The sequence below is a fragment of the Spermophilus citellus genome, assembly GCF_964194105.1.
Source record: "Spermophilus citellus genome assembly, chromosome: 8".
Lineage (NCBI taxonomy): Eukaryota > Metazoa > Chordata > Mammalia > Rodentia > Sciuridae > Spermophilus > Spermophilus citellus.
The window spans coordinates 122,526,087-122,549,801 of record NC_138189.1 but is presented as its reverse complement, the minus strand read 5'-3'; the positions used below and the strand labels follow the sequence as shown (position 1 = coordinate 122,549,801).

The following is a 23,715-nucleotide window of genomic DNA, read 5'->3' as shown; positions in this document are numbered from 1 at the left end:
TTTAACTTAATGGTAATCTAAGCCTAGTTTACCCAGTCTATTAAGGATTGTTCTCTCAATGTTTCTTTTTCCTATAGAAAGAGTGCATTTTCTAAGATTGCAAATTAATTATTTATGTTTTACCACTCTTCCTGTGTGACCTTGGCCAAATCATTTCATTTCTCCAAGTCTTGGTTTCTTCATCAATAATAATAATAATAATAATAATAATAAAACCAATGTTATGAGACATTTTGAGGATTAAATGAAATAAAATATGCTAAATGCTTTGAAAATATTAGGTACCATAGTTAATGCTCATTTATGTTAGGCAGTTTTCATTTTGATCACTATTTTTTTAATAATTGTGTTAGCTTTCTGTTACTTAAACAAATCACACTTGAGATTATTAGCTTGGAAAGAGAAAGTTTATTTTGGCCCATGAATTTGAAGGTTTCAATCCATGGTTAATCGGTCCTGTTGCTTTGGGGTTTGTGGTGAGGCAAAGTAACTTGGTGGGGAGCAAAGGTGCTCACCTCATGGCCCAAGAGAGAAAAGAAGGACCAGTTCCCAAAGTCTCCTTCCAGGGAAGCCTCCAATGAGCTAACTTCCTCCACCACCTCCCCTACCACAGGCTAGGGACCAAGCCTATCACACATGGGCTTCTGGGAAACATTTAATATCCTCACTATAGCCTGGCACGATGGTGCATGGCTGTAATCCCAGCAACTCAAGAGACTGAGGCAGGAGAATCACAAGTTCTAAATCAGTCTCAGCAACTTAGCAAGACCTTGTCTCAATTTTTTAAAAAAATTAAAATTAAAAAGTTTAGTGATAAAGCACCCCAGGTTTAATCCCCAGTACTGCAGAGGGGGGGGGGAGCCTAATTGTAGCATTACTCTGATCAAATTTCTGTTAAACTAGACAATGTACTTGAGAACTCTTGCAGCTTGGCTCAGATCTGAATCCATGCAATGATCTCTTCCTGTGGGGTCTCTAGGACCCCAACTATTTTTCTCTTCAGGGAGAAATTTCAAGAATCTGTCATTTCATTACTTTAACTCATTTAAATCAGTTTTTTTTCTGAAGAACATTCATTGGATAAACTTGGAGCTTCATGATGTATGTAAAGAAACTTGGAATATGGTTCCACTGGTTTAGAGTGTTGCTTTTCTATTTAAAATTAAAACAACTGTTTGGATCCTCTGTACCATTCAATCTTTAAAAGATTGGATAGATAATTTCTAGCTTTACATTTTCCCTCTGTGAAAACCTGTATAACTAAATACCACACTAGGTATTTTTATTTATTTATTTATTTATTTAGGTACAAAGGATTAAATTCAGAGGCACTTAACCACAGAGCCACATCCCCTTTTTTGTATTTTATTTAGAGACAGAGTCTCACTGAGTTGCTTAGGGCCTTGCTAAGTTGCTAAGGCTGGATTTGAACTTGAAATCTTTCCGCCTCAGTCTTCAGAGCCACTAGAATCATAGGCATGCACCACTGCATCCAGCCACACTAGGAATTTTAAATAACAGAGGATTTAATAGAAGGTATTGTTGACCCCATGGAGCAAAACAGGGAAGGAGAGCACAGCCCAACAGGCATTGCTGGATCAATTGCCTCTGCCTTGAGCTAGCACTTGCTGGAAACCACTGGAGCTGCCACAAAAGCACAATACCTTGTGCATCTTTTAATTCTAGCCACATCCCTCCCATCAGCATGTTGAACTATGAGATCCTGAAAGAAGCAAGATCCATTATTATCCATGTACAACAACCCTTTCACATTATCATCAGACTTTTCCAAAACATGTTTTAAACATAATAGATGATTAATAAATGCTTATTGAATACAGTTCAATACTAAGTCTACCACTAGATGTGGGTAGAGAGTGCATTATGATAGGGACGTGAAAGGAGAAAACAAAAGGAGAGACGTCAGATAGAAAGGCAGTTCTAAAGAAATGGCAGGACCACTGCAGTGGCAATTTGGAAGTTATGTTCATATCATAGGTAGTTAAAGATTTAAAGTGTGTTTTTTTGCTTAAAAGCTTAATTCGGACACATGTTATGATAAATATCACTAAATGTGTTTTCTTTACAGCGCCTTCATATTCTTATTCATCAAAAGTGAAATATCAAATGGTACATGTTCCATGGATACCACCCCACTAATGACAGAGCAGGTGAGTCTCAGTAGAGACAACTGATTTGAAACAAGATAGAAGGAAAACAGCAAATTTGAAATACAGATGAGGAGGTAGAGTTTTCTTTTCACTCATGGTTGCATGAAAGAGCTTACTTATTGTGACTAGCTCTGTGCAGCAGGCAATCAATATTTGCACAGTAAAGCTCCTCAGTAAGCACAGAGGTTTATTTATTTTATGAATGTTAGATGCCTACTAGGAGATGTATGCATGCATCCCCATATTTTAGGATGATTTATGAACTTGTACAATAAGGAAGCCCTAAATTCTGCAGAGGAATATAAATAAAACTTTAAAAAAGCAGTAAGGTAGATTTAATGCAATTCCTATTAAAATTCCAATAATGTTTCTAGTAGAAATAGAAAAAGCAAACATGAAATTCATTTGGAAAAAATAAGAGGTACAGAATAGCTAAAGCAATCCCTGGCAAGAAAAGTGATGCAGAGGTATCACTATACCAGACCTTAAATTATACTACAGAACTATAGTAACAAAAAAAGGATGGTATTGGCACCAAAACAGACATGAAGACCAATTTTACAAAATAGAAGACACAGAGGCAAACCTTACATAAATACAATTATCTCATACTAAACAAAGCTGCCATAAATATACATTGGATAAAAGGTAGCCTCTTCAACAAATGATGCTGGGAAAACTTGGAATCCATATGTAGCAGAATGAAATTGAACCCTTAACTCTTACCCTACACAAAATTCAACCCAAAGCAGATCAAGGAACTATGCGTTAGACCAGAGACCCCATGCCTGCTAGAAGAAAAAGTATGACCAAATCTCTATCATTTTGGCTTAAGAACTAAATTCCTCAACAAGACTCCTAAAGCAAAAGAAGTAAAATCAAGAATCAATAAGTGGATGAATTCAAACTAAAAAGTTCCAGTGCAAAGGAAATAATTGAGTGTGAAGAGAGACCCTACAGAATTGGAAAAAATCTTTTCCACCTGCACCTCAGATATAGCATTAATCTCCAGGATATACAGAGAACTCAAAAACTTAACACCAATATGATGATTATTAATAATAATAACCCAGTCAATAAATGGGCAAAGAAATCAAACAGACACTTCACAGAAGACAAAACATGAATGGTCAAAAAATATATAAAAAAATGTTCAAGCTGGGCACCATGGCACACATCTGTAATCCCAGCAGCTAGGAAGGCTGAGACAGGAGGATCACGAGTTCAAAGCCAGCCTCAGTAAAAGTGAAATCAAGATAGGAAGAAAACATAAAGCAACTCAGTAAGACCCTGTCTCTAAATAAAATACAAAATAGGGATAAGGATGTAGCTCGGAAGTGCCCCTGAGTTCAATCCCCAATACCAAAAAAAAAAAAAAAAAAAAAAATCTTCAACATCTCTAGCAATTAGAGAAATACAAATTAAAACTGCACTGAATTTCCATCTCATTCCAGTCAGAATGGTAATCATAAAGAATATAAGTAACAATAAATGTTGGTGAAGATGTGGGGAAAAATGTACATTCATACTTTGCTGGTGGGACTGCAAACTGGTGAAATCCCTATGGAAAGCAGTATGGAGATTCCTCAGGAAATTTGGAATGGAACCACCATTAGTCCAGTAATTCCACTCCTCCGCATATACCACAAAGACTTAAAATCAGCATACTTTAGTGATGTGGCCACATTAATATTTAAAGGAGCGCAATTCACAATAGTCAAGCTATGGAACCAATTTGGATAAAGAAAATGTGGTATATATACACAATGAAATATTACTCAGTCTCCAAGAAGAATGAAATTATGGCATTTTCTTTTTTTTTATTTATTTTTTATTGGTTGTTCAAAACATTACAAAGCTCATGACATATCATCTTTCATACATTTGACTCAAGTGGGTTATGAACTCCCTTTTTTACCCCAAATACAAATTGCAGTATCACATCGGTTACACATTCACATTTTTCCATAATGGCATATTAGTGACTGTTGTATTCTGCTAAAGGCATTTTCCAGTAAATGGATAGAACTGGCTACTATCATGCTAAGTGAAATAAGCCAATCCCCAAAAACCAAAGGCCAAATGTTCTCTCTAATATGTGGATGCTAACACACAATAAGCAAGGGGTGGGAGGGAAGAATAGAAGTTCAATAGAGTAGACAAAGGGGAATGAAGGGAAGGGAGGGGTATGGGAATAGGAAAAATGGTAGAATGAATCAGGCATAACTTTCCTCTGTTAATATATGAACACATGACCAGCGTAACTCCACATCTTGTACAACTGTAAGAACGGCTCGTTATACTCCAGATATGTATGATATGTTAAAATACACTCCACTGTCATGTATATCTAAAAAGAACACATTAAAAAAGAGGAAAATCAGCAGGGTGGAGGAGGTCTTGAAGAAGGAGTAGAGCAGAAGAAACCAATGAACAAGTCCACGGTACCGTACCATGTGAAAGGAGAAATGACACTTAATTATTCTTCCCATTTCTCTTCTATTATCCTGTTCTACATAAAGGCAGAGACAAAATATATAAGATTTCAAATTGACAAATCTAAATTAGTCTGGAAGAGCAAATCTGAGTCAAACAGGAACATCCTTTTTAAGAGACCGATGCGTATGTGTAACTGGCTATATATTAAAGAAGTTATTTTAGGGCCAAGCCCTGCCATGAACCTGGAAACTAATCTCCTGTGTCTCAAGGATTTCCTGCCATTGGCCCAGCGTCCAGTGCCCCACACCTTCCCTGAAAGATGCTGCTTCTATTCCTTACTTCAAAATAAATCTTTTCTTCTTTCCTTAATCTCCTGTTAAACATTTATCAACTAAAATGACTGGTATGGCACTAAAGTTGACTAATAATTTGCTTAAGCATAAGAGAGAAGAGGTTTATTAATTTGTAAGCATCTTTAATCAGGGATGTGTTTCAGGGGGAATGGACGACTTAATCTGGGAGGTTCCTAGTGTTTGTTGCCCATTAAGGACCCTGATAACCAACCAACCAACCAACCTTCAAACAGAGGAATAAAGTAATACAGTAATAGAAATAGAAGTTGCTAAAGATACATAGAAGGCTAAGTAGATTTTCCTAGACAAGGAGGAAGGATATGAACAAGCTAAGTCTAAAGACACATAATGAGCAGAATGGGTTAGTATGCAGGCATGAGTTCTGAGCCCTTTCAGTCAGAAAGCAAAACTTTGTTAGCTCATGACAAAGAATTCAAACCTAGTTTCTTATCTCATACAAAAGTGTAGATACAGCATCAAGGACACTTTGAGTTTAAGAAAGACAAAAAATTACAGTCAATAGTAGAAGTATTATTATGAATTTGCTCATAATTTTTCCTGTTTTAGAATACGAGACTAATTTTGAAACATTCCTTGAAATATTTTATTAACTGATTCAGTTCCTAAAATTGAAATAAACAAACTTACTGAGTTTAGGCATTTCATATTAGGAGTCTAAGTTTTTCTTGGCTCCTATTTCTTTACAGGTTGTTGAAATATACAAATGAACCACAAGAGTTAATGACCTTTGTTAGTTTCAATAGCTGTATCAAAATAGCCACACATTATCCTGTGAAAAATGTCAGTGGAGAACTTGCCAACTTCCAAACCATTCTTGAATGAAAGAGGGGACAGAATCAGAAAGAAATGAACTCAAGCTATCAGAATGTGTGGATAGCATGTTCATATTTTAAGGTATGTTTGAGAGAGGAAAGGAAATCACTGGAAATCTTTTTGTCATCAGAGCAATTATGACTTGAATGTTCTTTTGTTTTGGTTTCTGCCAATGTTTTCAATAGGCGATCAACACAACTCAAGATCCCTGTCCTGATAATTCCTGGGTGGATAAACTTCCTACAGTATACCACCGCATAGTGTAAGGAGAGGTTACTTCTTTATTATTCTGTCTCATATCTGGTTAAAGCAGGGTAGCCAGAGTGAAGAGAGATTCCTCTGAGTTCAAGAAGGAGATAACACAAGCTTTGACTTCTAGTTCCTTGGAGTGAGGTTTTCTTTGTCCCCTGCTGGATCTTAGGTACAGAGGCCCATGAGCTCAGCTGCTTCAGGGAGTTATTGCCATTGCAGGTGACAAAGTCCACATGATAAGCAGGTGACAAAGTCCACCTCATGTTTCAAGACTTTGCACCAAAAGTTAAAACAGGATAGTGTAATGGCCATTGTATCAATTGTATTCTCAGTAATGATGATCAAGTTAGGGCAATACACTTCTCTATTACAGCAGTGCCCAGGATGCCCACCCCACATTCAGGTGTTAGACAGTTTTAAAATACCAAGATATTGTTGTCAAATATAAAGTAATATTTTGTGTCTATGTGAGTCCTACCCTCACTGTGTTGATCACAAGGACTCAGAGAATTAGGTTTCACATAAAACTGTTTATTTTATGGTGTAAGGTTTTATGAGATTTATGTTGTTGTTTTTTTAATTTTTGGACTGACAAAAACATATGAAAATATGTAACAATATACAGCTTGCATTTTACGATTCATGGCTGCTTTGAACTTTGTGTGGTGACACCTTTTTTTTTTTTTTTTTTTTTGGCCTCAAGAATATAAAGCCTCTGGGTACATTGGCTTCTGCATGTAATACCAGTGGCTTGAAAGGCTAAGGCAGGAGGATAACAAGTTCAAAGCCAGCCTCAGCAATGTAGCAAGGCCCTAAGCAACTCAGTGAGACCCTGTCTCAAAATAAAAAAAAAAAAAAAATGTGGCTTAGTGGTTAGGTGCCCCTGGGTTCAATCCCTTTTACCAAAAGAAAAAAACTATATATATATATATGTGTGTGTGTGTGTGTGTGTGTGTGTGTGTGTGTGTATGTACATATACATTTGTTTATATATGTATATATAAATAGATGTGTGTGTGTGTGTGTGTGTGTGTGTGTGTGGTGCTGGGCATCAAACTCAGGGCCTTGTTCATGCTAGGCAAGCACTCTTATCACTGAGCTTCATCCCCAGACTAAAGCTTTTCTTTTAATTTTATGTATACTCTCTTCATAGTGGAAATAAGCAGAGAAATAAACAGTTTAAAAAAATTATGAATAAAAGAATGAACAAATAAGCAAGCTGTAAAAGAAATAAATATGTTGCTATTTTGCCACAGTATGAAATCTTCAAATAAAACATTTTTTCAAATATTTTCAAATGTTTGGCATTTTGTTTTTATTTTTGTTTTTCATAAATCATCTTCCCCCACTTACGAGGATATTTGTTAAAGAAATAAGATTTTTAATTGTCTTATAATTAAGCAAGCCTGGCTTATGTCTTGTTTGTTTTGGGGACATGAAAACCATTTCTCCATGAAAACCATTTCTCACATGGCTCAGGGATTTCCAGTGTGAGAAAAAAATCCTTAATGATTTTTTTGTTTTGGTTTGGTTTTTCCTCTTCCTTAAGGAGATCAATTATATTGATTCCTTAATTAAGAAGTATTAAAATTGAATAAGAATTTGATATTAGGCTTAGGAGGGAATCATTTTTGCCTAAATTTCCTGTTTCATGTTATTACCATTTATATTAAGTTAAAGGGATTATTGCAAAATAATAATCACCTCTCCCCCAAAATCACTGGCAATCTCTGCTTTGTGGAAACAATGCCCAAGTCTGAGAAATCAGCATGACTCCGGTGCTTAATATGAAACATTTTCTCCTTATAAAAAGGGGATATTTTACCTGAAATATCCAGATTATTGGATTAAGGCAGCACTTCCCCTTGACCATGCCATAGTCCAAGAATGCATAAACAAGTCTGTGGGCCTCAAGAGTTGTTTTCAACAAAAATATACTTAGTACTTTGTCTGTCGTAGTTCTGTGCTGGATATTATACTGTGTTTTTAAAAGACGCATGAGGCATAGTGTCTGTCCATAAAGGGCTCATAATTTAATTGAAGAGTCAACTTTATTTATGTAGACTGTACAATACAATGGAAGCAATATTTCCATCTTATGGTATGTAATGACAGCTTATAGCAATGTTCCACTCTGACTTTGGCAATTCGTGTTCTTCCAAAATTAGACAACAGACTGTGCCTGTCCTGGTGCTCATGCCACTTAATACTGCAGGATATTCCTTTGACTTCTGCCAATCACAGAGCTTGAGCTAGATGGGTGATTTCTGCTAAAGACCTTGTGATCTGCATTTTGAAGCTTGCTTTACTTATGATTCCATTTGTGTGTTTGTCAGCAATATTGCTCTGGGCCGATATTCATGGTGAATTATCTTTGTTTCCGAAGGGGCTGCAGTCTTGCAGTGATATCTGGAATACTCTATGGGTCTACATTTGTGCCAATCATTTATATTAAGGACCACAGCAAAAGAAATGACAGCATATATGCAGGGGCAAGCCAGTATGGTGAGAATAAAATGTTATTTTACTTTATAGGCAAACTCATTAATACCTAATTGTCTTAAGAATATGAAAAGCAATGTGATATAGTATATGTTGGTATGTATATTTGATCTTACTTTTTCACTTGGTTTTTTTTAAACATTTTTTAGTTGTAGTTGGACACAATACCTTTATTTCATATATTTATTTTTATATGGTGCTGAGAATCGAACCCGGTGCCTCACATGTGCCAAGCAAGCACTCGACCACTGAGCCACAACCCAGCCCCTTACTTTTTCACTTGTGAATGGTAATTTAGAAAAGTCCTGAAGACTAAAAGTAATAAAGGACTGAGAGTATTTTCATGTGATCTTTAATATACAAATAGAATCAGCTGTAGTCAGGCTTCATTTCAACTATTGGGATCTTAGCACATCATTTTTGGCTTTCCAGCAAGATTTGGTGATATTTTCCATTTAGATGATCGCTGGGAAAATTTGTCTTCTTTTGCTTTTTTTAGAAAAGGCTAAAGTGTGGTACATAATACTTTTAAATCAAGTAAAGGTCAAAGTACAGTCTATTGAGTCAGAAGGTATTATTTTTTCAAGCACAGGTTGGTACATTGAAAGGCTCAACATAATGCTTCCTGATAATATCTCACTATTTAATGGTAAAATTAATCTCTCAGGGGTAAACTCAACACTGTATGCGATAGCCTTGAAGAGGGTCAGGAGGAGAGGAAAGAGGATGTACTCTGGGGTTCTGTAATCATACTGAAACATGCCTTATGACCATGAAATGATAAGGGAATTAAAACACGAGTGAAATAAAATTCTAGATCATATGGTACAGAAAATTAACATGACCTGTGTTCAGATAAGGGAGAAGTTTGGAGAGCACAAGTCATGAGGGAAAGATTAATGAAGAAGCAGAGATTTGAACTTGACTTAAACAGAGCACACAGACTTTGGGTAGATGCCACCATTTCCTTCTTCCTTTTTATATTTAGCCTCATACAGTACTCAGCCGTTTTATTGAATTCTGTCTTTCTTGCTAAGGTATTATACAAATACTTTTTCATATTTGTATTCTTTTCATTTTTAAAGGATGAAAACTAATAAAAATAGGATAACATAGGATAAATTAAAAGAGAAGGGAAAAGCAAGAGGGAGGAAATAAAGGGAACCAGGAATAAGTCTAAAAACTTTCTACTGCACTTACACACTTGCAAGAAATGAGCATAAATTTGGCTCTCAGATTTCTTGTAGCCATGAGGGAAATTAGATCAGTCCTAGGATTCAGTGAACACAATATAAAAAGAACAAATTGTTCAGGAGTAAAGTTGTTCTTGGTACCAGGACATAATAAACAATGCCTCAACAATATCTTTACACAAATAGAACAACGGGTTCTTAGAGATCTTCCTTACCACAATTCTGCATGTAATCTGATGGGAACACACTTTATTCCACTTTATTAAAAATAATTCTAGGGGGCATTATTTTTATTTTATTTATTTAACAAACACATATGTATCATCCATTGTAAGATCTTTGCAAATACTCTGTTAGCCCTCATAGCAATTGATACCATTGTTATCCTCATTTTACAGCTGACAAAATTAAGTCAGAGAGACATCAGGTGATTTGCCCAAGTCTCACATTAAGTACTTTTAATTGCTATTTTATGTTGTCTTTTGTGGAGGTCTATATACAGAAGTATCATTCTTGTATGACCCAGAAGTATAATTTAAGATTAAGAAGAATTAGACAAACTCTCTGTCCTTCAGCATTCATCCACAAGAAATCCCACTCATCTTTGTCAAAATTTTAGGTGACAGAAACATTGAATCCAAAGTGACTTTGCCAGCCAAAAACCTGTAGTGCATCCATCTGTGTGGCCAGAGTGCCATCTGCTTAACCTGTCAGTAGAATTAGGGTTTCTCAGAGATCAGCACCATCAGGGGTTATTACTCCTTTCTTTTGTGCAGCTCCATTTATAGTAAACAATTAAATAAAACTCTCTTTGAAACAACTTCTGGCATGTCGTTCTGTATAGTTGTCATCCACAGTGGAGCTGCTGATCTCAAGATTGATTAATAGACCATATAAAATTTGCACCTCCCAGATGTTTTTATCCATACCTCCTCTACAGTTGAGGTGAAGATTTGCTACAATTGCCAGTCATTAGTAAAATGAGGTATGAATACCTACTCTTAAAAAAGGAAGCGTTGGGCTGGGGCTATAGCTCAGTAGCAGAGCGCTTGCCTAGCACGTGTGAGGCACTGGGTTCAATCCCTAGCACCACATATAAATGAACAAATAAAATAAAGGTATTCTGTCCACTAACAACTACAAAAAAAAATATTTTTTTAAAGGGAAATGTTAACATCACAGTCACATAATGTTCATTATGTCTTATTTAGCTTTCCAAGATAATAATTTTTAAAAATTTGCTGTTTAGATTTGATTATAGTAACTAATTTACTATTTAATATTTCTGTTTATGAATATGTTTCTTAATATTCTATACAAACACATGTAAAATCTGAGGATGATCAAATATAATTAATGATTCCTTTACTATTAAGGTTAATTTTGGTGAGTTTGTTTTATTTTCAGGCTAAGTGTACTTGGGGTGATTAAAATGATGTGTAAGAGTTTTATGATGTGTATTTTCAGATTTAGACTATGTTTTTGCACACTTCAGTGGCATCTTTCTTACGAGTACAGTCTACTTTCTGGCCTACTGTGTAGCCATGAAAAATAGTCCCAAACTATATCCTGAGGCAGTCTTGCCAGGTAAGAATATTAACTATGGAAAAATCTCATTACTCTGTGAAACTATCATCCTCTATTCATTTAGCTTGAATAATTGTTAGAGTTCAAAAAAATGTGTATTTAAAATACGTATGCTTTCATTCTTAAACCATTAGGCACCGATAGTTTAAATAATAATTTCTCACTTAAGAGTTTACTGTAATTCAATTGAAGATATAGGACCACAAGTAAAAATTTTAATAAAATATTTTTAGTAAAATTTGAGGTTTATTTTGAAGTCCTGATTCATTTTTGCTGAAGTGTATCACCTTCTAGAAAATGGTAGAATATTTACTGACTACCCAAAGTATTGTGAGAATTCAGCCAGTATTTTCACTTAAATGCTATGAATTTTTCCCCTTAGCTCTAGCATCATTCTGAATTTCACCTCTTCTTTATGTTTATGGTTCAGAGTAAATGGTTTTGCAGGAAATGATAAGATCCACTACTTCCCTAGGCCTCTCTCTACTACCCAATTTCTACCTGAACTCCACTTTGGGTACTTTATTTATTGTCAACAAAGAGAAAGCAGTCAAGAGCAGAGAAATAATTTGGTCTCTAAATTGACCCATAAAACACAGTTCAAGAACCCCTATCGGTCAACAATGTTGATAGGAATGCATTGTCTGTGCACTTTGATGCTCCTGTGGTGTTGGAAGAGTGAATTTTTCAGGAGCAGAGCACAGCTTGCAAATGAGGGTTGTCTGTGTGTGTTTCAGGGTTCCTGTCAGGAGTGCTGTGGGCCATAGCTACCTGCTGCTGGTTCATAGCTAATCATTCTCTAAGTGCTGTGGTCAGTTTTCCAATAATCACTTCTGTAAGTATAAAAATTGTTTGTCCAAATTTTTGTTTTTCAAATCAAATCTATTTTTTCTGAGCACTCTTAGCAAATCATTAAAGCCTGTCATAGAATTTGATCTTTTTAGGAATAAACTGTCCAGATTCAGAGTCTGTTTATCTACAACAAGCTCCCTCTAATCTTCATGTCCTTGATTGTTAAGGGACATTTATAATCTCATTTTAACAGGTTTGCTAACTAATGTTGAATCTTTAATATCCTTGCTATTTTTGTTTGATCATTTTGCCTATTATCTTAGATAAATCATAATTTGCTCTTTATAAGATCAATCTTTGTGAAACAGTTTATAGAAAATGGTTGTATGTATATTATCCCACTTAAATCTCCTGATGTCCTTGAAGCTGAAAGTATCAGACACTTCTTGATATGGTGTTCCACTATTTTTAGAAAATACAAATTTCAGAAAATACTAAGGCAAAGTATTATCCCTGAATGATGCCATTTATCATAGCATACTTAAGACAATTTGCTTCATCTGATTTTCTAGGTGTCATTTATGTAAAACATAATTTGATATAAAAAAATGTTTCCTTAGGCATAATCAGGATGAGTATTAATAGAATGATCCTCATTTTAAAGATGAGAAAACTGAGGCTATAACTAAGAGCATTATCCAAGTCATATGACTAGTGGAAATCTGGACATGTCTAAGTACAGAGTTTCAGGTATACAGTGCTACTTTCTGCTGGCAGTGTGAAATACAGTCCAGGTCCATTATGGCACTAGGACTGTTGGATCCACAGGAATGCATTAATGTGTCCTCTAGACATCTTAGATTACTTGCCGGTTATCTTCCTGCCTCTCTGCTTACTAAGTCATCATGGCAAACAATTTGCAAAAATGTTTTAGTAGCACACCTGTGAAAACCTATAAAACTGAATATTTCTTAAACATTGAAACAGGATGTGGGGCAGAGGAGGGACTAGATCTCCATTTTCCATTGCTCCTAGCTTTCTCCTTGTTCCACCTTTCCAACTCTATTCAAGGACAGCCTTATTTGCATGCAGAAAAGGCTCAGTTCCTACCCTTAAGGAGTTTATATTCTTTTGTTTTGTTGTTTGGTTGACTTTAGTTTTAGTTTTTGTTTTGTTTTGTTTGTTTGTTTGTTTTGTTTTGTTTTGTTTTGGTAAAGCTGAATTTTTAAAAACTTTTTAAAGGTAGTATTTCAAAAATACACCAACACACAGCTTCAACAGTTATGAATACAGTCAATATTACTTAGTCAAGAATATACTTTTAAAATCCCAGCATCTCAGGTACAGGCATTTCCATGTATCCATTTCTGTATCCATGCCTCCTGTGGGGACTAGATTGTAAGTTTATTGATAGTGGCATCTCTTTTGTTTATTAGCAAGTAATATTCAATTAAGAGGGAAGGAGGGAGGGAGGGAGGGAAGAAGGAGGAAGGAAGGAAGGAAACACATCTAGCAAGGACAAAGACTTGTGCTCTAAATCTCGTTTGATAAAAACTGCATCAGTTTATCCAGAAGGTCCAACTTCTTAAAACAGAATCACACACACCTTGTTCTCAAAGGCTGATTGAAATTTAATTGTATTAATTTCCAAAAGGAAAAGATACAGTGCCAATTTTCACAATAGTCATATGTTCAATTAAGATGCTCTCAGGTAGAAAATACAACTGGTTGCCCTTTGCCAGAAGCAGTGTGTGTACTGACTTTGATCTATACTTGCCTGCTTTCAACAAAGCACACTATTCCTTACAGGAATGCTCAGGCCATGTCTGAACTTATATTTAGAAAATCATCAGACAGAAAGCTTCAAAGGGCAGTGACACCTGTGGTATTGTCTTCTACCATATTCTCTGAAGGGAAATGAATTTGGGGAGCAAAGGGGATACAAATTATTGAGCAACTGGCATAGCAATAATGTTTTACCTCTTCTACTGTTTCCTCCATCCTGTCTCTAGTCAGTGTGAAGTTGCCTGAAAGACCCATATGCTTCTCATTTGGTTTGGATTTGGAGGCTCAGAATTTTGCATCACTGATAAAAGACAGTCCCTTTGACCTATTTCTCTAGCCCTTTTGATGTTGACTTTGCAGATGCTGATAAACACAGAGTAAAATATTTTTATTGCTCCATTCCTGTGCCAGAGTGGAATCAAACTTTGTTGACACAGTCACTTAGACAGGTGGAGGAGTAATGGGGGAAGACTTTTCGGAATCATTTATTTTGAAACTCTTCTAGAGCTCCTGCTGGGTCCCAAAAGGATCATAAACATGCCGATGTGACACATCTTCTCCACCAAGACCATGGTTAACCCCAATTCCTCTTTTGTTCTATTCCTTGTCAACTGAAAACAAATTAAACCAAAACTTCAAGTTTTCATATTGCAGAATCATTCTTTTTCTTCATCCCATTTCTTCTCATTTTCTTTCTTCTAAATTTCATTTTTGTCTTTGTCTCCTGGTTAATGTTATGTCCTCCTTTTGTACTCTTTTTCATTATATATATTTTTAATCTTTCCAGGTAACTATATTCAGCACTTATTTATGTTTAGTGTTAGGCATTCTCAAATCTCTGCAGAAGTAACTTTTTTTTTTTAAGTACCTGCTGCTTTTTTTCATGTGCACATTGCTTTCGAGACCCAAAGAACATGCTGAAATTTCTTCAGTTATGAGACTTTTATGCCAAAGAAAGAAGTTTGTTGGTGTACTTTATCTTGTTAATCCCATTTCTACTGTCTATTTTTTTTTCTCAATAGGAAAAAAAATAAGAATAAGCTGTTTGCATATTAAAATAACTTATTATAATTGTATCACATTAAAGAAAAATATGCTATGGTAAAATATATTATAGCATCATCAAAATAATAAAAATAAAAACCATAAAGAAAAAGACTTCTTTTTTTACTTAATGTTACTTGATGTTTAGTTTAATATAAAGTTATGGTTGAGATTATGGGTAGTTTTCCATGAAAATATTTATATATTATCTCAAACTTACTATATTTACATAGAGCACACTTGTAAGAAAAATATCCAATTTAATAAAAGTTCTTATTTTTATTTAAGGGACCAGGATTTATAGCTGCATTGTGGGGTGTTTTCATTTTTAAGGAAATACAGGTATGTATAAGAGCATGTCTGGATTATGGCCAGGTAAGAAGGGTATTTAATATTATGTTTGTGTTATTTCCTGAAAACTATATGTGACTTCAAGGCCTAAGGTAGACAATACATGGATGAATTGACAGACCAATGTTTAAAATGTTCTAATATCTAAATAGGAAAGAAAATACTAGGTGTATAATAATTATTATGATTTATCAGGTCTCTTTCCATTTTAGTTGGCTTTAATTTCCCTGAAGGGGATTATAGTTAAATAACCTAATAAAACATAATAGAGAGAAATTTGTTTAGTGTAAAATAATATGGATAAATAACATGAAAGTTTTCTTATATCAAAGGTTAAAATGTCTCTTGGGGGCTGGATTTATGGCTCAGTGGTAAAGCACTTGCCTGGCATGTGTGGGGCACTGGGTTCGATTCTCAGCATCACATATAAATAAGTAAAGGTCCATCAACAACTAATAAAATATTTAAATTAAAGAAAATTCTAAAAAAAAGTCTCTTGAGGAAAATGGAATTTGGTCTTGCGTCTTTATGTTGGTCCATAAGCTGTTCAAACCAGCAACTTTTTAGGAAAGCAGTTTGGTAACAGATGGCTACTATTCCCATTTCAAATGTGATAGTGGGAACTATAAATTACATTCATCAAATAGTTCTAGTAAATGTGTGTGTGTGTGTGCTTCATTACAAAATAATTTAGAACTTTTCTCATTTACCTTTATTAGTGGAAAGAATCTTCAGTTGAGGACTATATGATAATAAAATTGTATAATGTTTTTTAACTAAAGATAATATAAATACAAAGAATTTCTGCCAAGGCATCATAAACAATATTTTCTGTTTAATATATAGTATCCTGCTACTAAGATTTGATGTTGCTATTCTCTGGGAATCATAAAGTAAATGTATTCTTAGCCAATCTTTAAAATGATTATTCAGTTTTATATTTCAAGTACTTTGATCATTCTAAATGAAAATTTTTTCATTTTAAAGGTCACATTGTGTATGGCTTATTATGTAAATAAAAATTCTTTGAATTCTAGCCAATTTTTTTTTGAATTTTAAAAAATATTTATTTAGTTTTCAATGGACACAACATCTTTATTTTTATGTGGTGCTGAGAATTGAACTCAGGCGAGCTCGCTACCGCTTGAGCCGCATCTCCAGCCCAACTAGCCAATTTTTTTATTGGTTTTGTTTTGTTCTGTTTAATAATAGTCATTCTAACTGGGGTGGGATGGGATCTCAATTCAACTTTGACTCACATTTCCCTGATGGCTAAAGTTATTGAGCATTTTTTCATATATTTATTGGCTATTTGCATTTCTTCTTTTAAAAAGTGTCCAGATCACTTATCCATTTTTATTAGATTACTTGTTTTTAAGTTTTTTGAGTTCTTTATATATACTGAATATTAATTCTCTGTCAGATTCACAGCTTTCAAATATTTTCTCCCCTTGTATAGGTTCTTTCTTCTCTCTGTCAATTGTTTCCTATATTTTTAATTTAATGTAATCCCACTTGTCAGTTCTTGTTTTGTTTCCCATGCTTTTAGCATCTTATCCAGAAATTCATTGCCTATAACAATACTAAAAGAATCTTCAAAAATATGCCTCAGACTAAATAGAAAAGTAACTTTTAAGACCATTGTACTATGACCAATTAGTGTTCACTTTAGGAATGCAAGGAGAGCTCATGATATGCAAATCAATTAATATTATTTACTAAATACCAGATAAGCAGAGAAAAATGGGATGATATGTACTACATTAACCTCCTAATAACCTAGAGAGAGACAGAAACTTTAGTTAGTATAGGATGACTATTAAAGAACCACAACATGGATAAAGGTGTAGCACAGTGGTATAGCACTTGCCTGCATCCACAAGGCCTGGGGTTTGATCCCCAGCACCACAAACAACAGAAAATACATGTCTAAGGTGAAAAAAGAGTTCTTTATACGTTGAAAGTCAAAGATTTCTCTACTACAAGGATTATTCAGCATTTTCTAGACAGTTTGTTAAGACAAGGATCGGAAATAAAAGAATAGATACAGGAAAGGAAAGGAAAATTTTATCACTAGCAGATTATATAAATTTTTTAAAAAATTAAAAGAATGAGCTGAAATCTAAAGATTCAACAAGATCACTTAATAAGGTTTATAATAGAAAAAACTCAATAGTTTTCTAATACACTACCCCTTACCAATTAAAAAGAAGAAAATTAATGTCATTATTAACTACAAAAAAACCCACAAAAATCTAAGAAAAACAACAGGAAATGTGCTAGATATATAAAGGATTTTACTTTACTATAGAAATTTACTATAGGTCATAGATAATCAGAGCAAATGGGAGACTTGACATATTCCTGATAGGACAATTCATGGTTATAATTAGGCAGTTCTCTTTAATTACATTCAGTGTGGTTCCTATAAAGTCCCAGTGGAGCCCTGTCTTCAATTTCCAGAGTAGATTTTAAAGTTTTGTCTATTATGTAAATAAAAATAGGCAAAAAATAAATATTAGAAAAATGACAGAGCACATTTCATATTTTAAAACATATGCAATTTAGATTAGCTAGGACAATTTTCTTATAAAAATGAGGATTTTTAAATATAGAAATGACTCTCTGCTCTTTTCTATTTATAGAAAAATGACTACGATAAAAATTACAGATATTAAAAGGGAGAGAGAACCAAGCTGAAAGCAAAGAGGAGATTATTGACATTTCTTGGGTTAAAAAAAAAAACTTAATAGTCTCCCTAAAAACAGCATTTTTTTAAGGGCTGTCTAGTGGTATTTGTCATTAGGTGCAGATGTCTAATTACTTCTTGACAGATATTTAGATTTTTAAATACTTTACATGCAATTTACAAAAAATAAACACTACACACTAGACCCAAAATCCTCCCAAGTATTTTTTTAAAGTATTTTTTTGTTAGAAACAAGATGAAACTATTTAAACTGTAAAAGAAACCAAAAGCAAAACCTTTATCTTTATGGCTTTTAGATCTTGCCAGATGTGTATCTTGAAGTAGTCCTTAGGAAATATTTAAAATTCCACAACCTACGCCTGCCAGGACTTTAGGTTGCGGTCAGAGCACCTTTTATGTGAAAGAGTTTTAATGATTTGGTTTAGTTTAAAGCCATCAGTTGGACATTTCTGCACTTCTGATGCTCTTTTGTACTTGATTTCCATTACTCTTGGGGAGAAGTAACAGACAATTACATTGCTAAGAAAGTTATAGATCACATTTTTACCAAAACACTCCAGTCAGTATGTCTACAGTAATACCAATGCAAAGAATGATTCCCACAATTTATACATTAGTAGCTACTCTCAGATGAAGAATGAGATGATCTATTATTTAGCAACTCTTTCAGAAATCAAAGTTAAAAGCTTTCAGCTTGGTTCTTAGAGTGTACTTTCCAGGAGTTAATATTCGCTTCAATAAAGGAAAACTTGGTGCTGCCCAAATATAGTTGGTCTTTTTCTGTAGGAGACTAGACAGTTGGGGCTGATTCTGATTCTTAATCTTGAAGGGGATTTTTTTTTTTTTGCCTGAGAACATTATTCTTCTAGCTCTGTAGATAATAAAACAGAACTTAGCAAAGTGTTCACACAATTAAGTTGTAGAGTGCTTATAACTGAAGCCCCATTTTTTAAGTTAAATAATCACATCAATTTCTAATTCACAAACCACATTTACAAACCACATGAATGTATTCATTCTTTGAACAAATTTGTATTGAGTGTCTATTCTGCTGCAGCATTATAATCTAGGAGAAGGTTAAAGTTCTGAAAGCTAAGAAAAAGATATTGGGAAATATCTTACCTTAGTGCAAGATTTGTGTGTATGGTTGTTTGGTTTGGTTTGGTTTGGTTTTTTGGTACTAGGGCTTGAACCTAAAGGCAATTTACCACTGAGATACATACCCAACCCTTTCAATTTTGTATTTTGAGACGGGGTTGCACTAAATTGTTGAGACTGGACTCAGACGTGCAGTCCTCCTGCTTCAGCCTCCTGAGTAGCTAGGATTACAGGTGTGAGCCACTGCGCCTGGCCAGTGTGGATGTGTATTTGTTAGCAGCTCTGTACTTAGCAAGGTTTTGTTTCTCTTGTATAAGTTGTGATTAAACTGACTTCAAGGAGTGAAGATGTTCACAGAGAATCAGATGATTCAACCAGCTTAGCAAGATCTATCTCTGACCATGAAACAGAGGGAATTTTAAAAAATTCTTTCTGACACAATTCTTTATTAAGTTGAAAAAAAGGTACATGCAATTTTGGTTGTTTAGGGTTATATATTACTTGACATTAGGTTTTATAAGAGCTAGTAATATGAAAGAAGAGCTTCCTTGGCAGTCCACATCTGACCCATCCTGGATATCATTTCTGCTTTGTCTAATGTCTATACACACATTTACCTCTGATCTCTGCATTTTAAGACCTCTAAGGATCAGTGAAGGAGGTAGAGTGAGACTAAACAAAAGCCACCCTTTGCCATGACAGTTTCCCTGGGCAGCCAGGAAACAAAGTGATACATACATTGCCAGCCTGGCCTATTCCACCCTGACCCTATTTCCTGGAGGAGCCCAATTAGCCCTTTCTGGGTATCACTCAAAGCAGATCTGACAGAAGGGCAGTCAAGACAGAAAAATCTCTGCACCCCTTGCGATCTTTGCAAGGGCAAGCAATCTCCCTAGGCCTTTGTGTGGTGCATGCCTGGCTGTCCACAGGAACCCAATGGTGCATGCTCCTCACTGATGACTTGGATAGCACTGGTGGAGATGCTTAGGAGTCCAGCTTAGCCCTGAGGATCAACCCCTGACAGGCCTCAGGATACTGCTTTTGTGAACCTACTCCCTGTACAAGTCAGTCGACAGAGCACCCCATTCCCACAGCCTTCCCTGAAGTTTTGTCCCAAATTTGTGTAGCTTGACACTGTTAGCTAGAGGGAGGCCATCAGCCCCGTTTTCTGCAACTCTAAGCAGTATATGACTGCTTAGAGTTGCCTCTTCTCTCTTTTCGGTTTTCCTCTCAGAACCCGTGTGTCCTCCATGTGACATAATTAAATAACTGTTATTTTTTCCTTTAAAGAGGAGCTACCATTAGAATTATGTGATTTCATTATTAGAAGATTTAAAAATGATCCAAGAATATATGTCTAAAATTAGAGGTTATTAGCCCTATCTTATTTTGGACGATCTTGGCCTTAGAGTACTGGGGTTCATCTCCGTAGAATGATATATACCAACTAGCAATCATTCAGAGGGGAATGGCCAGGACAGTGAGGAAGCTTGAAGCCATTCCTTGTGAAAAATGCACAAAGGAGCTAAACTATTGACTAGGAAAAGAGATGCCTCCGGGGATATAAAATAGTTATTTTTCACTATTTGAGGGTTTATCTTGTGAGAGAGATATTAAAATCAATCGTTCTGTACCCCTAGAGATAGATCTTGTAGGAAATAAAATACTTCAGCTTAACACAGGAAGATATTTCTTTCTGAGTCCAAAAATGGACTGAGCTACACTGGGATTTGGTGCTCTGAGTTTCCCATCTTTAACACCAGTGCCCCATGTATAGCTGGGAAAATTAGTCTTCATCATACTTCACACCTGTCTATGTTTCTTCCTCATGCTTTAGTTTGGTGTCCATCTCTCCATCTACTCTTCATCATCTTTCCCTGGAGGACTGCAGGAGCCTCCTTACTGGTCCCCTTGCATCCATTCTGGCCCTCTCTGATCTGTTCCCCATACTTCAAAAAGTATAAGCTTTACAAAATGCATCCTGATCTGAAAAGCACCCACAGTTGTCCATTCTTTCAATGTCTTCCCATTGCATAATAAGCCCAAAGCATAAGAAGTTCCAAATGCTCAAGCAGATCCATAGCCCTCCACCTTATCAGCTCCACTTACCTCTCCTTGCTCCAGTAGACTGTTCTTTTAGTCTCTGGGAAGTATCATGCTTTCTCTTACAACAGCACATAAAATTCCTTCTACTTGGAGTCTTGACTGCAGCCCTATTTTCCTGGGCAATCCATCGATACTCATAATTAGAAGTCTAACTCCCCACCTTCCAAACCAGCTTTAAAAGAGTCTTATAACACACTCTCAGACAACCACAATGGTTTCCTTTATGAACACCCCTTTCATGTTATAGCATTCCTCTGGGTAATTACTTGATTAATCCCTGTCACTTGTAGTATGTGATTAACTGGGTTAGGGCATGCATAGTTGCTGCTCACTGTGGGTGAATTAGTGAGACTTCTGCAAATTTTCAAAAGAATTTGGATTATTACTAGGAGAGAGTAGGGGAAAAAAAATACCAGGTGTGTAGAGCAGATAGTAAGATACTAAGTAATCTTGAAAGAATCTGGTTTTTCTGTGCATTTGATTCCAGTCTCTTCATTGCTGTTCTTCTATTTTATTTTTCAGGGTCTACGAAACTACCTATTAATGATACTTGCATTTTGCATCATCTTGAGTGGAACTTTATGCACAGCTTTTTCTAAAATCTAAACATCGCAAGACCAGCAGATGGCAGCAGTGGTTAGGAGAACTCCCTTACTGGACAAGAGAGGGATTATGCTGAGAAGAGTTTCACTTTCATGCAACAAATGGATCTCAACCACTTCTGATTTTTCCCCTCATAAATGTGAAAATGGAGGAAAATTATGTTTCAGTCTACTATAAAAATGAAAAATTCTCCTGATGAACTGTTAATGAGGATAGGACTTTACGAGGTGACTGAAATGTGTACATTCATGTAGCATTACATCTAACAGTGCTGATTTTTGTTTGTTTTGTTTCTTTTAACACAAAGTATACCCAGTGTTGCATAATCTAGAAAACAGCATGGAGTTCATATACAAAGAAGTTACCATCCAAATTTCTAACTTACTAATGAAGAGAAACAGAAATAAATACCTGTGGGGGAGGGGGAGGGAGAAGACTTACCATATGGAATTAAATTACAAAGATACTTGTACCTGGATATTTTACTAGCAAAAGTAAATGTCACAGTTGATAATTACATGTTTAAAAGGCCATTGAATTATTTTTAACCAAAAAAAATGATTCAAAACTTATTTTTACTTCCAATTAATATTGTTCAACTCTACATCATCGGCCCATCTTAGCTTAAAATACCTTGATTATCTCCAAATAAATCCATCCTCAGAAAACAAAAGTTTTCCACCACTGAGGATATGTACAAAATGTAACACATGTATACATAAGTACACACAGAGATGCCTTTTTAACTGCACACCTATGCATATGTCTAGTTATGAATTTGGGGGAAATTCTAGAGTTGGTAAAGTAAGGTTCTAGCTTATTGGGGCAATTTAAAGGGACCAACACTCATTTACAGTATTTTTTTTCTAAAATATACTTATCTGAAATAATTTTAAATGGAGGCTTTCTGTTTTATTCCTGTTTAAACTAGTGGTTTCCAATAGACCACTGGAAAGAAAATGATATGGCAATAGTTTTATTTATTTAGGAAAATGGAAATAGAATTACTAATACAATGTTCATTGACATGGTTTTCAAACCCTTAACACAATAGAACTACTGTTCAAATGTAAATTTCACCTGCTCCCACCTGATAACACATTATTTTTTGTGTGTGCTAGAGAAACAGAACAACATACTGTATGAATGCATAAACTCAGAAGACAACCTGCACCAGTTTAAATTCTACCTCTGCTTCATTTTAATCATTTGATTTTGGACGAGTTCCCAAGCTCATTGTTATCAAATTCCTTATTTGCAAAGTGGGGTTAATGGTAGTACCTGTCTCATATGACTAGTATACAGTTACAATCTGTAATGTTTGTGAGTTCCTGGTATTTGGAAGCACTATATAATTGTTTGCTATTAAATGTTTTTTGAAGGGAAAATGTCTACAAATTGGAAAACTTTTAAAGCTACTATCTTTATTAACCTCCATCCAATTACCTTTTGTTCCTCCATATAAAAAAGGACACTGGAGTCCCTATATAATTATTGAACTGCTAATATAAATAAATATTTGCTTATTAACTCCTTAAGCCCATTTTAATTTTAACCTGTCATTAAATTATGCTGATAACTTTTAAATAAATTAACATGATAAAAAACTATTTTTATTCTTTAAATATATTTTAAAACATTATATTGGACAGTTTTAATTATTTTGTAGTTGAGATTGTGAACTTGTATGCAAAATTTTAAGCATGAAATAATTGCAGAAGAAAAATGGGTGGAAAAGAAGACAATTTATTATATACTGCTGTACTGTCTGCTGCCATACAATACCTGTAGTGTTAATAAGAATTGTATACAAAAAAAACCCAAGTTTTTTCAAAATGATAGCTAAAAGGCTTACTGTTTAGAAGTTAGTCTAAATGGACAATTGCAAAATCCCC

The 23,715-nt window shown here is 34.9% G+C and overlaps 1 protein-coding gene across 2 annotated transcripts in view; it reads left to right on the top strand.

Annotated features, from left to right (window-relative positions):
• TMEM144 (transmembrane protein 144) overlaps window positions 1-23,376 on the top strand; it is a 36,366-nt gene extending 12,990 nt beyond the window's left edge. The window contains exons 6-12 of one of the 2 annotated variants that reach the window (XM_081304513.1): window positions 2,090-2,171; window positions 5,983-6,059; window positions 8,436-8,554; window positions 11,212-11,331; window positions 12,069-12,166; window positions 15,241-15,294; window positions 21,740-23,376. In XM_081304513.1, the coding sequence (XP_081160639.1) occupies window positions 2,090-2,171; window positions 5,983-6,059; window positions 8,436-8,554; window positions 11,212-11,331; window positions 12,069-12,166; window positions 15,241-15,294; window positions 21,740-21,823 (634 nt within the window). In that variant the 3' untranslated portion in view covers window positions 21,824-23,376. The remainder of the gene's footprint in view (window positions 1-2,089; window positions 2,172-5,982; window positions 6,060-8,435; window positions 8,555-11,211; window positions 11,332-12,068; window positions 12,167-15,240; window positions 15,295-21,739) is intronic. The other variant, XM_081304514.1, reaches the window with a different exon arrangement.
• Window positions 23,377-23,715: the final 339 nt, after the last annotated feature.